At 60.7% G+C, this 15,104-nt stretch overlaps 3 protein-coding genes across 6 annotated transcripts; 2 read left to right on the forward strand and 1 right to left on the reverse strand.

Annotated features, from left to right (window-relative positions):
• Window positions 1–111: 111 nt before the first annotated feature.
• On the forward strand, window positions 112–2,816 carry CIMAP1A (ciliary microtubule associated protein 1A; the record flags this gene model as incomplete). The annotated part of the gene is made up of 6 exons (XM_079928319.1): window positions 112–220; window positions 391–591; window positions 1,072–1,173; window positions 1,317–1,438; window positions 2,264–2,404; window positions 2,727–2,816. The coding sequence occupies 6 exons, from the start codon at window positions 112–114 to the stop codon at window positions 2,814–2,816; spliced, it is 765 nt and encodes a 254-aa protein (XP_079784445.1).
• Window positions 2,817–4,281: 1,465 nt separating this feature from the next.
• BET1L (Bet1 golgi vesicular membrane trafficking protein like) lies at window positions 4,282–9,882 on the reverse strand. Of its 2 annotated transcripts, none has more exons than XM_079929849.1 (4): window positions 8,376–9,320; window positions 7,078–7,169; window positions 6,780–6,836; window positions 4,282–6,653 (listed from the first exon to the last, which is right to left on the reverse strand). In XM_079929849.1, the coding sequence occupies exons 1-4, from the start codon at window positions 8,392–8,394 to the stop codon at window positions 6,486–6,488; spliced, it is 336 nt and encodes a 111-aa protein (XP_079785975.1). In that variant the 5' UTR covers window positions 8,395–9,320; the 3' UTR covers window positions 4,282–6,485. The 2 variants fall into 2 exon arrangements, with proteins under 2 accessions (XP_079785975.1, XP_079785974.1); XM_079929848.1 differs by lacking the exon at window positions 8,376–9,320 and adding an exon at window positions 9,345–9,882 and having other exon boundaries at window positions 5,395–6,653.
• A 256-nt stretch (window positions 9,883–10,138) lies between these two features.
• Window positions 10,139–15,066, forward strand: RIC8A (RIC8 guanine nucleotide exchange factor A). 3 transcript variants are annotated; one of them, XM_079929394.1, is made up of 10 exons: window positions 10,139–10,387; window positions 10,594–10,712; window positions 10,799–11,389; window positions 11,880–11,971; window positions 12,441–12,591; window positions 13,449–13,544; window positions 13,630–13,774; window positions 13,850–13,994; window positions 14,414–14,533; window positions 14,934–15,066. In XM_079929394.1, the coding sequence occupies exons 3-10, from the start codon at window positions 10,997–10,999 to the stop codon at window positions 15,052–15,054; spliced, it is 1,263 nt and encodes a 420-aa protein (XP_079785520.1). In that variant the 5' UTR covers window positions 10,139–10,387; window positions 10,594–10,712; window positions 10,799–10,996; the 3' UTR covers window positions 15,055–15,066. The 3 variants fall into 3 exon arrangements, with proteins under 3 accessions (XP_079785520.1, XP_079785519.1, XP_079785521.1); XM_079929393.1 differs by having other exon boundaries at window positions 10,215–10,387; window positions 10,665–10,712; XM_079929395.1 differs by having other exon boundaries at window positions 10,215–10,387; window positions 10,665–10,712; window positions 11,210–11,389.
• Window positions 15,067–15,104: the final 38 nt, after the last annotated feature.

Raw genomic sequence — 15,104 nt, forward strand, 5'->3', positions numbered from 1 at the left:
AGTTCTGCCCCTCAGTGGGGGCAGAGGCACTGCCCTCTGGGATGTAATGGGGGTGGAGGGCCCAGGCCTCCTAGCACCTTGTCACCCTTCCATCCGTGGACAGAGCCAGGCATGGCGGAGGAGGCATGGGTGGGCACCTGGAGGCCCCATCGCCCCCGGGGACCCATCATGGCCCTCTACAGCAGCCCCGGACCCAAGTACCTGATTCCACCCACCACAGGTAAGCGCTTGGGAGCCTGGGAGGGGGCAGGAGCCAGGTCTGCGGGGAGCCCGGGGATGGCCAGGGCTCATCCCTGACTCCCAGCCCATCAACCCCTCTGGGGTCAATGGGGGGTCTGGGGGAGAAGGGCAGGGTCTGGCTCCAAGCTGCTCAGAGCCCCTGCCCCACAGGCTTTGTGAAGCACACGCCTGACAAGCTGCGTGCACCGGCCTACAGCTTCCACGGGGCCCCCATGCTCCTGGCAGAGAACTGCTCCCCAGGGCCCCGCTACAGCGTGAACCCCAAGATACTGAGGACTGGCAAGGACATCGGCCCCGCCTACTCCATCCTGGGGCGCTACTGCACTAAGACCACGCTGACCCCCGGCCCTGGTGACGGACTCTGGCCCAGCCCCAGCCCTGCCCCGCCCAAGCCTGCTGGTGGCCACTGCAGGCCTGGCAGGGCCAGGGTGTGAGGGGTACAGCCATCCTCACCCTCCTGACCCACCTTTCTCCTCATGAAGGGATACCATCAGGCCTGGAGGTGGAGCTGTGACACCACTGCAGCCTCTGAGACCCTAGTGCCCTGCTCTGACCTGGGCCTTCCTTGGCCAAAGTCACCGCACCAGGCCCAAGTCAGACTCGCCCTCCTTCTCAAAGCAGCCCCTGCCTCCCCCCAGCCCCTGCAGCCAGCATTTCCATCATGGACACCCGTGCACAATCCCGGTCGCCACTCACTGGGGCCCAGAGGCCCCAGGCCTGCGACGTCGCAGGTCTTCCTAGAACCGCCCGAGCAGGGCCGGGCACCTGTTTGCATCTGCTGGATGGTCCTCCCCGTCCCAGCACCCACACCATTCCTCCCCCCACCCTCAGGCCACTACTTTCCAGAGAAATCTACCAAGCATGTGTTCGACTCGGCGCCCAGCCACTCCATTTCTGCCCGAACCAAGACCTTCCGAGTGGACAGCACCCCAGGTCCGCCACAGCCCCGATGGCCCATGGCTGACCGGGTCGAGGATCCCGGGCAGGGCGGGTGAAGGGGTCTGGCCTGATGGGGGTGGAGACTCCGGGCACAGGATTCCGTCCAGCCAGAGACTCGGCACTTGTGCCCCCGACAGGCCCCGCTGCCTACATGCTGCCCGTGGTGATGGGGCCCCACACTGTCGGCAAGGCCTCCCAGCCCGCCTTCTCCATCAAGGGCCGCAGCAAGCTGGGCAGCTTCAGCGACGACCTGCACAAGGCAAGGGTCACCCGGCTCGGGCAGAGCACTGCTTACCCCTAGAGAGACGGCCCTCGGGCCCCTTCCCCCAGAACCTAGGACCCACCAGCCTGACCCCCATCCTCCCGAAGCCCCTCAGCTCCTTCATCCTCTTGGAGCCTGCCACACGTCTGTCCCCACCCCCACGGGTTTACATCCCAGAGGTGAGGAGGGGCAGACAGTGGACGAGGACGAAGAGGCCGAGGCTCGGCATGGAGACCGATGGTGCTGGGGAGAGACGAACACCTCAACACCCAGTGTGTGGGTGCTGCCTGAGTGGGGTGCCGCCTGAGGGGCGAGGAGCAGTGTGAGACACGGTGGCGTGCAGGAAGAAGCTGAGAAGAGGAGAAAAATAAGCTGTGACATATTTGGGGGAGGAGGGTTCTGGCTGCAGAAACAGCCAGTGCAAAGGCCCTGAGGTGCTTGTGTACCCGGGAGCTTGGGGAGCCTGGGGAGACTGGCAAGGTGGCATCACAGCACCGCTGACCTCACCAGCCCAAGGCCCTTGAGTCCGCAACTAGGAAGAGTCCTCTCTCACACACACTCATGGAAGGGACAAGTCTGGGGCTGGCACAGACTGGGGTGTCATTGCCACGGCCAGGCTGAAGGGAAGGTGACATCCCACACAGAGAAGGGCCCCACAGCACTAGGGTACTGTCACATGGTGTGGCCATCGTTTGGAGACAGAAGAGTCCCCTGACACACAGTGACTTGGGGCCTGAAACCCAGGGTCCGATGCCAGCCCCTGCCCTCTGGGGTCACACGCCCTGGCAGGCCGAGCCTGTGCGAGCCTCTTTCACCTCCCAGACCCCAGGTCCCGCAGCCTACCGCCAGACCGATGTCCAGGTGACCAAGTTCAAGGCTCCACAGTACACCATGGCTGCCCGAGTGGAGCCCCCGGGGGACAAGACCCACAAGCCAGGACCAGGAGCCCACAGCCCTGAGAAGGTCTGGCAAGAGTACTGCCCCGAGGGGTGGGGTGGGGACGGGTCTGTAAGCCTACAAGGGTCACGGGGGCCAGGCACCATGAGAACACTGTGCGTTCCAGCACCAGCCTTCCCCAGCCGGCAGGCTCTGGGTCCCCAGTGTCCCCAAACACTGGTGACGGTGAGCGCTGCCGAGTGTCACCACACACCAGGCTCTGAGAGGGGCTTCCTGCTGGTCACCTTGACCGGCGGTTTAGGGGGTACAGCAGCCCCAGCCCCAGTGAGGGCAGAGCCTGCAGGGTGGGGGCAGGGGTGCCGGCCCCTCACAGCCTCTCCTCTCCCAGGTGACAGTGACCAAGCCCCGCGCCCCGATCGTCACCTTTGGCATCAAGCATTCTGACTACATGACACCCCTGGTCGTGGACGTGGACTAGCCCTGGCCCCGCCCCACCCGTCACGCTAACTAAGCCTCTGCACATCATGTCCCCCCAACAACAGAGTCCCTGAGCTGAGGGCTTTGGGCGGCTCCTCTACCAGCTGGGCTGCAGCCGGCCTGGCCCTGCAGGGCAGAGCATGCTTGCTCGGACAGTTGTGACCAGCTGTTATTTCTATGCTTTCCCATTTGCTAAACGTGTTTCCTGCTGTGCCCAGATATACAATAAATCACGGATTCCGTTAGCGATGGTTTGCCTTGAGGGACGATTAACATTTTCCAGAAAGGGGCCCCCACGGGCGATCATGCCAGCCCATGTCAGGTCCCATCCTAGCTTCCAGGGCCTGGGGTCTGAGCAGAGAGGAGGGCTCAGGAGCATCAGACGCTGCTATGCCTGCCCTTCTGATTCTGCCTTGAGCGCTGCCCTCCGCACCTTGCTGTATCCTCCAAAGACGGTCACATCTGCATTCGTCCCTTCCCGTGTGGTCCTCTCCCTGTGTGACTGCCTCTCCCCTGCTGAGATGGGGTCTGTGTCCCTCCCCTGGAATCTAGAGCCTGTGACCGTCCTGAATAAAGTGATGCTACGTGACTTCTGAAGCCAGGCCATGCAACATACAAAGAAAACAGCTTCTGCCTGGACGTCCCTCTTCTCTTTGCTCACTGTCACACCAGCCACCATGTTGTAAGGAAGCTCAACACATGGCAACACAGTGAACCCAGCTGGGCCCCCAGCTCACACCACCAATGACCTATAGATGTGTGTGAGCCTTCAGCAAATGGCAGTGCCAGTCTCTTGTCTCCAAACGGAGACCTTAACATCACAGAGACAACTATCTCCGCTCTGCCTGTCTCAAACTCCAGCAGTAACCATGAGACATAAAGTATTACTGCAACTTTAAGTGACTACATTTGAAGGTGATCTGTTAAACATCAAAGATAATACGGGAAGCATAAGATCTGTGCAGGGAAGGGGGTGTCTGAGCTGTGATGAAGAGGGGCATTTCCAGAGGATGCCCTGGAGTCCAAGGCCAGCCTTGAGGAATGAAGTCTAACCTTCACCCCAGCCCTGGGCAGGCAGCCCTGTCACCCCCGTGGGACTGTGGGCTGCAGCTGCTCACCCTCACTCAGCTGTATCCGTGTCAGGCTACTTGTTCTAAACACCTCACCTGCATCCCTTTAATCCTGAAGAGGTAATGCTATCATCTGAGTCACAGAAACTTGCGCAAAGGAAGGTCCAGCAACAGGAAGTGGCAAGCTCACGTCTGCCCGCCTGAGGGGATGAGTGAGGAGGGGAGAAGGGACCCAGGAGAAGGAAAGCAGCAAAGTCCAGACCATTGGTGCCCACGGCCAGTTTATGGAGCAGAGTCAGTTCCAGACCAAGCTATCTGAAGCCCCCAAGGAAATGAAAACACCAAAGGCTTGGGGTTTACTCCATCACGAAGCTTTTTATTCCAAATTTTGATTGCTGAATGTGTTGTCCGTGAATTATGGGATAGAACCTGGCAGTTCATCCTCACCTGGCACAGAGGGAGGCTCCAAGTCCTTCTGTTTTATGGTCTCCGGGATCAACCTCGGCAAACCCCACTTACCCACAGGATTAGGTGCTCAGTGTACAGGGCTGAGCAGGGAAGGCCCCACAGGAACCCCTGCCGACACAGCGGCAGCAGGGGTGCCCTGCTCCCTTCAGGAATTCACCTAACACAATGAGAGTAGGAAGCAAGAAAGTAAACCAGAAAGAAACTAGAACCCAGACCCCCAAATAGGTGGAAGGGCTGCAAAGAGCCGTGGAGGTGGAGAGGTGGGGAGGCACAGACGGAGACCTGAGGAGAGAACACAGCAGCCGGTGTGCCACCCTGAAGGCAAACCCTAAATTCCTGGTCTGCCTTGCCAAGACAAGGGGGCACACCACATAAAAGCATCTGCAGGGGGAAGGCTGCCATGGCTGAGCCACGTTCTCAGGAGCAAGGTTAGCAGGCCCAGACAAGGTGGGGGCCACGGAGCTCAGGTCTCGGTGTATCTGCAGGGCCTGTGGCAACCAGATGGAGACACTGCACAGGCAGCAGCTGTTGAGCTTGGTGGCCAGAGGACGAAGCCCCGCGACAAGGTTCAGTGTGAGATGAGAAGCAGGCGAAGCCAAAGCCGCAGTGCACAGGGCGCTGGGGGTCAAGGCAGGACCAGAGACCTGCGAAGGAACGTCCAGGAGGACAGGGCAACAGCCAAGCCCCAGAGACGCGGAGACAAGCAAGGCAGTCTCACCGGGGGAGACACAAGCACACGCCGGACGAGACGGCGCACTCAGGTCGCAGGTACAGCGGAAGAGGGCACCAAGGCAAGCGTGCGAGGTGAAGCCAGCCTGCTGGGCGGAGGACGAGGGGAGGCGCAGCAGCGGCACCAGAGGCGCGGTGCCCGGGGCCAGACACCAGCAACGTGGGGCAGCAGATGCGGCTGGCGCAGGTGACCGCGCGTGGCACGAGCGTGCGGGGAGGCGGACGGTGAGCCAGTAGCCCTCAGGGAGTAAGGGGGGCTGACTAGGAAACCAGAAAGTCGAACAAGGGCAGGGAAGGACACAGCCGGTGACTCGTTTCTTATAAGCGTTTTTTGTGAAGACAAGGATACTGAGGTCTCAGTGGGGTAAGAAGCCACTAGTCTGGCTCGGCCTGTGGTTCAGTTCGAGGTTCGAGTGAGCAGGGGACTGACCGAGTGGGCGCTGAGGGCCCAGGGAGAGATGGGCAAACACCGCAGTGGAAGGGCCAGGCTTGGTGGAAACTGCCCGCTGACCCTCAGAAACTAACCTCTAGGTCCTATGAAGAGTCCTTACTTGGAAGCCTCCTGTCTATACCCACGAAAGTCCCTCCTCACACCCTGCCTGACTCTGAAATGCCAGATAGACTTGTTTCCAGAGATCTGGTCTCCTGGAAATAGATCTCTGGTGCTCTGGGTAGATCTTGAATCGTGAGAAAGTATCACTTTCTGCACCTGGATACATGGCCGGGAGATCACCAGAATGTGAGCCCCATGCTTTCAGCGAAGGCTGCAGTTCCCAACTCCATCCACAACCCCTGCCCTTCCCTGAGGGTCGGGCTTCAGCTGTGGGACTGGAAGGCAGGAAGAGGCCTCCTGGCAGGACCCTTGACTTCCACTAGTCCACGGACGCCCAGCAGCTCTGGGCAGGAGCAACTGCCATCTCTGGCTTGAGAACACTCGGCTGAAGGTGACAGCGATGATTTGAGGTTCACCGCCACACCCCCTTCCTATGTCAGCTCCAAGCATCTCAAATACCAGACATGGCCTTATCCAGACAAGAACAGCGTAGAAGAGCCTGGGGATGTTCAGAAACTCGAGGGCCAGGGGAAGAGCTGCTGTTCACAGGTGACCGTGTCCAGGGTTCCCAGCTGCTCTGCTTGGACCTGACTCTGCTGGGGCTTCTAGCACCCAAGGTGGCAGAGGAGGTGGGCCTTGGCTACCCCGTGAAGATGGGCCCCTTGCACACGTGGGACCAGCTAACACAAGCTCACTGGGTCAGAGCCTCCCAGCCACACAGGAACAAGCTTCCTAAGCCACAATCATCGTTTCAAAGGAGTATTTTGTCGTTAAGTTCTCTGGCTCAGGACGCCAGGCAGAGGCGGACCATGCTTGCCCGAGGCACCCGCAGAAGCCAGCTCCCACTGGCTCACGTCCTTGGCCTCGACAGGAGGTAGGAGAGGATGAAGAAGACCACGATCAGGCCCACGGCCATACCACACAGAAGCTTCCGGTTGTCTCGCCCAGACCGTGCCATTGTGGAAAAGCGCTTCACGCTCCCCGTGAGGAGGCCCGTCACACTCGTGAAATCTGTGTCCTGAGGAAGGAATCCCATCATCATCACACAGGGGCGGTGACCCCACAACACACACACATGTGGGGGCTGCACAGCAGGCGGTGGGGAGCAGAGGTGACCGTGACACTCGCAAAACACGGGCCTTACCATGCCGCCCAGGCTCTGGTTCTGGTCTTCCACGTCCCTATCAATGTCCAGGGCCAGCTGGTCAGAACACAGAAGAGGTAGGGTCAGACCAGGACAAACACAGTGGACAGCACCTGACCCCCAGCAAGACCAGCAGAGGTCAGGAGATCCAAATGCCACCTGGGCCGCACACAAGTGAGTGTGCCACAGACGGGACAAGGATGATGGAACTACCTGAAACCCTTCCAGGTTTTCACCCTCCCTCCGATACCCCCTCCAGGATGCTAGGTGGAGGCAAAAGGAGAGCACCACCACTGACCGATTTGAGCCTGGTGACCTTGGAGGCCAGGCTGTCAGCCATCCGCTTGTTCTCCCGGTCTAGAATCTCCTCCACAGCGCCGGGGCTCTGAGCTGCAAGTAAAGACAGAGGTTGAGGGCATGCATCCACCCACGAGCATCCCCTGCACCTCAGCCCTTTGTGGCCTCAGGGCTCTCACTCCAATCCCATCTGGCCCAGTCGGGTGTCCGGAGGTACTGGGCCCTCCTGAGCCTACTGAGCAGGTCCCGCCCTAACCCAGGATCCAACACGTGGACTCCACACACAAGACAGACTGTATAAACAAGTGTGCGTGAGCACACGTCCTGTGTACTCATCCAGGCTGGGATGCGTAGGCACCTCCAAAGGGCTCAGTCCAACCAGCACTTTCTGACATTCTGTGACAGAACCTGTACCTTCCCTCCATGGATATCACCAGCGACGTACACAGAACCTGTTCTCAGAGAAAACCAGTGAACTCTGGTAAAGCCTTAGGAAAGCCTTAGTAACAAAGGTTGAGACTGATCCCAAGAGCAGGGCCTAGGTCTGCTCACTTCTGCACCCCACACAGGGCCTTGTATGACACCCAGAGCATGGTGTTTGCTGAGACCTGGCCCACGACAGGGGCTGGGCTTGGTGATTTAAAATTACCATCCTATCGGGTGGGTGACAACTGCCTCCCCCAAAGTTCAGAGTGCATATCTGCCTTGGCCCAGAAACCTCAATGAGACTCATCTAATAGGAGCACAGCCCTAAGAACCACGAATGTGTACAGACCCCAAAATTAGAGGCGTTAGCGTTCTACCAACTCCTTGTATCCATTAATTCCTTAAAGGTCACAACAGCCCAGCGAAACAAGCAACAGCATTCCACTTGGCAAATGAGAAGAGGGGCTCCCAGGGGGCAAGTGGGGCACCCTGAGCCCGAGTCCGTACGCGGCCTGCTTGGGCCCTCTCATCACGCGCAGCCCCCACTCCGAGGGGGCTAGCCTCCGGGACCCGTCGACCAGGCGGCCCGGCCGAGGTCCCGGACAGAACCATCTCGCAGGGGTGGGGACTGCGGGCCTCCGGACCCAGCAGCTTCACGGAGCAGCTGGGCAGGACCGCCCACAGGGCCCCAGGGACTCCTCCACCGTGCTGCTGGCTGCAGCCCGGCCGCCCTGCCCCGTCGCCGCCCGCCCCGAGGGTCTCCCGGACGAGGCCACCCAGCGGGATGGGGGGCAGGCAAAGGCGGCTCCTGCGGGCAGCGGCGTCGGTGCCGGCGGGCCCCGCCGCCATCCGCCTCGGCTCTCCCGCACTCACCACGAGCCCAGTCCGCCATCCCGTACAGCTCCGACCCGGGGATCCGTCACCGGCTCGGCCACAACCTCCTCTGACGTGGCACACTCGCGGGAAGGGGCTTCCGGTCCCGCCCCTTCCGCCTCAGGGCCTCCGACTTCCGGCCGAGGTCCAGGCCGCGGGGGTGCGGCAGCGGGAAGGGAAGGATCTGACGTTTCTTCCACAGCTTGGCTTGGGGATGGGGCGAGCCCTTTGCTTTTGGGACCCCTGGGTGGTTAGTGTCTTTAATGTCAATTAGGGTGCCGACAAACACTCCCGCAGCCATTCCCGCCTAAGGCGGCTTCAGGTCCTAACTGTGAAGAGCTCACGGGCCCTTTCCCAGGCGAGAGAGGCTCCTCGCCGCGACCCCGCCCGGGTCCTGAGGCCCGACCCGGCCCGCCCGGCTGCGGTGCGGCTAAGAAGCGGACTCGGTGCGAAGGCCGGCTCCAGTTACTGCCGGCGGAACAAAGTGGAGATCAGTGCCTAGAAAGTGCCTGGAACCAGCGAGCAGTGCAGAAGTCGCAGGGGTGAAGCACTCCGAAGAAAACAAGAAACCAGGAAGAGGAGTGGGAGCGTAAGGGGAGTGGGGACGGTAGAAGTCAGTGCTTCTTGACTTTGCACCCGGGCACTGACAAGGGGCCTGACACAAAGTAGATACTCAACAAAGCCTTCTTGCCCAGTGGATGGACTATAAGTTACCACCCAACGTAATGGAGCATTTGCTGTGTGTCATTTAGTCCGCCTGACAATCCACTGAAATGGGAACTTTTATCATCTCTGCTTTTCAAGTAGTAAACTGAGTCCAGGCCAGACCAACAGGTGTGCCTGCTTAAACAGCAAGGAAGTCACCGCACATGACCAGGCTTTGCCTTCATCCTGACCTCCCCTCCCCACTCTCCCCTTTCTCTCAGCCACAACAATGACGTTTCTATCTCCCACCACGGCCATTCCCACCTTTGTACTGGTCACTCCTTCTACCTTCCATGACCTTCTTTCAGATCCTTTCCTGGTTCACTTCTTACCAACCGGTCTCAGCAAAAATGGCACTTCTTCAGGTCTCCCTGCAGTCCATCAAGCCCCTTTTCTTATTCGATCACAACACTATGCCTAAAGTCGTCTCGTTTGCCCGTTTTTCTTGGTCTTCACCTCTGGCACATAAGCTGCACGAAGGCAGGGACCTTTGGGTCCTGTTCACCCGCATCCCGGCTCCTCGCATGCAGTAGGCACTCAAACGCCTGGTTAGAAACCAAGTGGTCCCGGGGTTGCAAAATCCTTTCCACCTCGGCTTTCTCCTGGACATCTCATTCGTTCTGTGCATCAAGAGGAGTGTTGGTGTTCGTGTGATGGAAGGGTGGGGGGCTGAGGTCCTCTCCTACAGGGAATTCCGGCCCAAGAAGCGAGGCTCGCCGCTCGGTTCAGGGGCGATTCGGGCCCAGAGGTCGGACGATCACCGAGTCGGATCTTGAAGCCCAAGTTCACTTGGCGGCAAAGCCTTCGGGTCCTGGGGGTGGGGGGGGGCTGTTCCAGGGCTCGCCACTTTAAGGCGCGCGCAGCCCAGACTACGCCGCGCACACCCTGTCCCGGCCTTCCCCGCGCGCCTCCCAGGCCCCGCCCCTCGGCGCCGCGCACGCCTCGTCCCGACCTCCCCCGCGCGCCTCCCAGGCCCCGCCCCGCGGCGCCGCGCACGCCTCGTCCCGACCTCCCCCGCGCGCCTCCCAGGCCCCGCCCCGCGGCGCCGCGCACACCCTGTCCCGGCCTCCCCCGCGCGCCTCCCAGGCCCCGCCCCGCGGCGCCGCGCAAGCCCGGTCGTGGCCACCCCAGTGCGCCGAGCCTGGGCGGGGCAGGCAGACGGAGGCCGGGAAGCGTGAAGCGAGGTGCTTCCCGCTTTCCCGGCGCCGGGTCCCGGGCCCGCCATGGAGCCCCGGGCGGTTGCGGATGCCGTGGAGACGGGGGAGGAGGACGTAGTTATGGAGGCTCTTCGCGCATACAACCGGGAGGTGAGCGGGACGTTTAGGGAGGAGGTGAGGCCGGGTGGGGTCCGCACGCGTGGCCGGCGGCGGGGGCGTGAGTGGTGAGCGTGGCGAGGGGCTGAGGGTGGAAGGGAACGCGGCGGGGAGGAGCGCCAAGTCTCTGAGGAGTTGCTGTGGGGGCTGGTGTGTGGGGCTGGGGCGCCATCTGTTCCGAGCGGTGCCTGCGGCCTCAGGTCCCTATCCACGGAGCCCGGGTTCTGCCGCGGTGGGCCTGCGCCTTCTGAGCCTCTGGGTCTCTCTGCAGAACTGCCAGAGTTTCACGTTTGATGCTGCCCAACAGGAGGACAGGAAGGTGGGTGCTCAACGAAGGGTAGAGGGGCAGGGACGGGTGGCCCAGGTAGAGGAGCCTGGTGGAACCGCTCTTCTCCCTGCCCACAGAGACTGGCGGAGCTGCTGGTCTCGGTCCTGGAGCAGGGCCTGCCACCTTCCCGCCGCATCATCTGGCTGCAGAGCATCCGCATCTTGTCTAGGGACCGCAGCTGCCTGGACTCATTCACCAGCCGCCGGAGCCTGCAGGCACTTGCCTGCTATGCTGGCATCTCCGCCTCCCAGGGCTCGGTCCCCGAACCCCTGGACATGGATGTTGTGCTTGAGTCCCTTAAGTGCCTGTGCAACCTTGTGTTAAGCAGCCCCGTGGCACAGGTGCTGGCGGCAGAGGCGGGTCTAGTGGTGAGGCTCGCAGAGCGAGTGGGGCTGTACCGCCAGAGCAGCTTCCCGCACGACGTCCAGTTCTTTGACTTGCGCCTCCTCTTCTTGCTAACGGCACTTCGCGCCGATGTGCGCCAGCAGCTGTTTCAGGAGCTGCAGGGAGTGCACCTGCTGACCGAAGCGCTGGAGCTGACGCTGGGAATGACCCCTGGAGAGAGGCCCCCTGAGCTCCTGCCTCCCCAGGAGACTGAGCGAGCCATGGAGATCCTCAAAGTGCTCTTCAACATCACCTTCGACTCCATCAAGAGGGAAGTGGACGAGGTGAGGGCTGATCTTAGCCTGTGGGTGGGGTATGACAACTTGGACGTTTCTTGGACGTGCTGCTTTGCCAGGTACCTTCAAATTTCTCCACGTCAGACCAGGAGGAACTCTTAGCCTGTCAAGAGAAGGCAGGGAGATGCCCATCCGGGACAGGGCCCTCAAGGAAGTTTTCTCAGGGCGGTGGAGAGCATAACTGGCTCTTGCAGCTTGGCAGGAGGGCTGTTTGGTGGGGGGAGGCTGTGAGAGACTCTTCACCACGCCTCTGTGAGCATGGACCTAAAGCGCAGAGCAGCTCCAAAGGGATCCGTCAACGTTCTTAGTCAGGAGGGTGCTCTTCGGGTCGCGTGGGAGAGGACAGCATCCAGGTGTACAGTAGAGGTGTGTAATTAGCGCGCGTGGGCTTGCGGTGGGCCAGACGGTAGAACCTCAGCTGGCAGCGATGGGGGCGAGCGGGGCTCTCTCTCACAGGAATCTTTCTCTCTTTGGTCAGGAAGACACTGCCCTTTACCGGCACCTGGGGACCCTTCTGCGGCACTGCGTGATGGCTGCTGCTGCTGGAGACCGCACAGAGGAGTTCCACGGGTGAGGGTGGTGCCTGTCGTGCGGGGGGCGTTCTGCTCGCAGGTCTCCCTGGTGGTTCCTAGCTCTAGTCTTCTTTCACCTGGGTGAGACGGACGTCAGTGTGTTTCCGGGGAGCTCCGGCATTTACGGTACACAGCTAGGACGAGAGCTGTGAGTCCGGGGACAGGAACGTGCCAGGGGACTTTGGGTAGCGTCACGGACAGTATGGTATCTGTAAGGCAGCACGCTGGTTCACGTCCATCGTTGCTAACCTACGCATAGGCAGGTTCTGATTTTTGACTGCGTTGCTTCGACCCAGATGTGCACTAGGTCGGCCGTTCGCAGGGAGTGTTCCCCTCAGCTCTGGTACCTCGTGCTGTTGCTCAGGCCCCCAACGCTGGTTCATATCGTGGCCCCAGCAGGTGGTGGCAAGCGTTGTACCTGGGCTCGGGGATTGGATTTACCAAGTGCCCCTTTCATCTGTCCCCAGCCACACGGTGAACCTCCTGGGGAACTTGCCCCTCAAATGTCTGGACGTTCTTCTCACCCTGGAACCCCACGAAGGCTCTTTGGAGTTCCTGGGAGTGAACATGGATGTGATTCGTGTTCTCCTCAGCTTCTTGGAGAAGCGTCTGCACCAGGTGGGCAGGGGGAGCTGCTGTGGCTCTGGTCCAGGCTTTCCCGAGCAGCTGTGGTCGCTGCATTTTTGTAGTCCACGCTGGGAGGTGGAGATCAGCCCCCCAGTGTGATTCAGGTGACGCTCCAGCTCCTCCACGGTCCGGCCACGCAGGAGGCTGGACCCTTCTCCCTGAGAAGTATACGGAAACAAGTTTTCAGAGTCTAGCAAAGGACTCATTTTCTTAGATTTCCTTGTGGGTCTTTGAGTGGCCCTGAGAAGCCCGCCCACCCGTAGTCCCTGCTTGTGACCCTAAACTCAAAGTGTCACTGAGCACAAGCAGCCCTTGGTGACGAGCATCGGCCGTGCCTTGGCGTCCCTAAGGGGACCCATAGGGCCTTCAAGCCAGAGGCTCCCTGATTCCTGCGGCTGCACCCCAGGGCATTGGCCAGCCAGTGCTCTAACCAGCCCCCCTGGCGTTCGCAGATGTATCACGCAAGCCAAAGAGATTCTGTAGGGCCCCGGGGAATCCATGTTGCCTGCGTGCCCTGGGAGCTGGTTTGTGTTCTGGCGGTGTGCTAACAGCTTGGGACACTCTGTTTTCCCCACCATTGTGGTGTAAAGGGAGGGAAGTGAGACTCAAAGCAGTTGAGTGATTTGCCTCAAGTTGCAGGGCATGCAAATGGCCCTGAGTTAGGGTCCACGCCTGTCCTTTTCGAAGCTCACACAGACACCCACTGCCCTCTCTTAGCCCCTCAGCTGGGGCCCCTGTGGCGGGGCCTCGTCCCGAACGCCTCCTGCCAGGACCATCTGGTGCATGTGCCTAGCTCCCCTGGCCTCGAGTCAGATGGGCGCAGTCCAGTGACAGAGGCTCCTCTGCAGACGCACAGGCTGAAGGAGAGTGTGGCTCCCGTGCTGAGCGTGCTGACGGAGTGTGCCCGCATGCACCGCCCCGCCAGGAAGTTCCTGAAGGCCCAGGTACGGGGCAGAGGGGCCGCGGTCAGGCCCTGGTCAGAGACCCTGGTCGTTCCAGGCCTGGGCTCAGGGACAACTACATCCCCAGGTGCTGCCCCCGTTGCGGGATGTGAGGACCCGGCCCGAGGTGGGGGAGCTGTTGCGGAACAAGCTGGTTCGCCTCATGACGCACCTGGACACCGACGTGAAGAGGGTGGCAGCCGAGTTCCTGTTTGTCCTGTGCTCTGAGAGCGGTGAGTCGGGGGGCCAGCCCCTCGCCTGCCCCTCCCCAGCCACGTTTGCACACTGACCTGTGCCCTGCCCTTCAGTGCCCCGATTCATCAAGTACACAGGCTACGGGAATGCTGCCGGCCTCCTGGCTGCTAGGGGCCTCATGGCAGGGGGCCGGCCTGAGGGCCAGTACTCGGAGGACGAGGACACGGACACAGACGAGTACAAGGAAGCCAAGGCCAGGTGTGTGCCCCCCACATCCTCGGGCTGCCCTCACTCGGCCCCCATTCCTATTCCCACACCCATTTGGGCCCGTAGGGTGGGCAGGACAGGGTGACCAGCAGGTAAAACCTTATAGAATCAGGCTGCTGTTCCCAAGTGACACGTATTCTGACATCAGGGTGTTTTGTTGAGAACACCGGCTGAAGGGGGCCGAGTAGTGCCAGGGACCAGGTGGTCCAGACGGCAGGAGCTGGTTACCTGCTGCTCCAGGAGGGAGGGCTTTTCTGCAGTTGCCTCGCCTTCCCCGCACCCAGGAAAATGGGTTTCTTGCCATTACAAGCCCAAGCAGGAAGATAAGGAACTCCACTCACCCCACACAGCCTTCTTTTGTCCTGCAAAGTCACTGATGCGTTCCCCATGCTCCCTCTCTTGTGAAACAGCATAAACCCAGTGACTGGAAGGGTAGAGGAAAAGCCTCCCAACCCCATGGAGGGCATGACAGAGGAGCAGAAAGAGCATGAGGCCATGAAGCTGGTGAACATGTTTGACAAGCTCTCCAGGTATGTGGCCTGGCAGGAGGGGCCCAGCGCTGGGACAAAGGAGAAGGACCCACGTCCTGTCTTGCGAGCCGCAGGAAGTGGGATCAGAGTGGGGGTTAGGTTCTGGCAGGGCTGCGTTACTAATGTTTGAAATCACCTGTCTTGGAGGAAATTCTCTAGCCAGGGGTTAGGGCTGAGGTCAGTATTAGGTCCATCTTTACAGCTGATGAAAACTGAGGCCCAGAGAAATTAAGACACTGCCTAAGGTCTCAGAGCTTAGGTAGCAGTCAGGATTTAGGCCTGACTGAAACAGTTCCCACCCAGGCTTCCCCAGTAAACAGGAGCAGCTTGGTGGAACAGAAGGTCGCAGCCAGGGGTGAGCAGGACCCCTGCCCTTCCCTTCCACGCCTTTTCCCCTCAGGCACAGAGTCATCCAGCCCATGGGGATGAGTCCCCGGGGTCAGCTCACATCCCTGCAGGATGCCATGTGCGAGACCATGGAGGGACAGCTCTCCTCGGACCCTGACTCGGACCCTGACTGAGAACGGCTGCTCTTCCGCTGCCCTTCAGAACTGGTGCTGCTTCCAGAGGA

This window comes from Stenella coeruleoalba (assembly GCF_951394435.1).
Source record: "Stenella coeruleoalba genome assembly, chromosome: 8".
Taxonomy (NCBI): domain Eukaryota; kingdom Metazoa; phylum Chordata; class Mammalia; order Artiodactyla; family Delphinidae; genus Stenella; species Stenella coeruleoalba.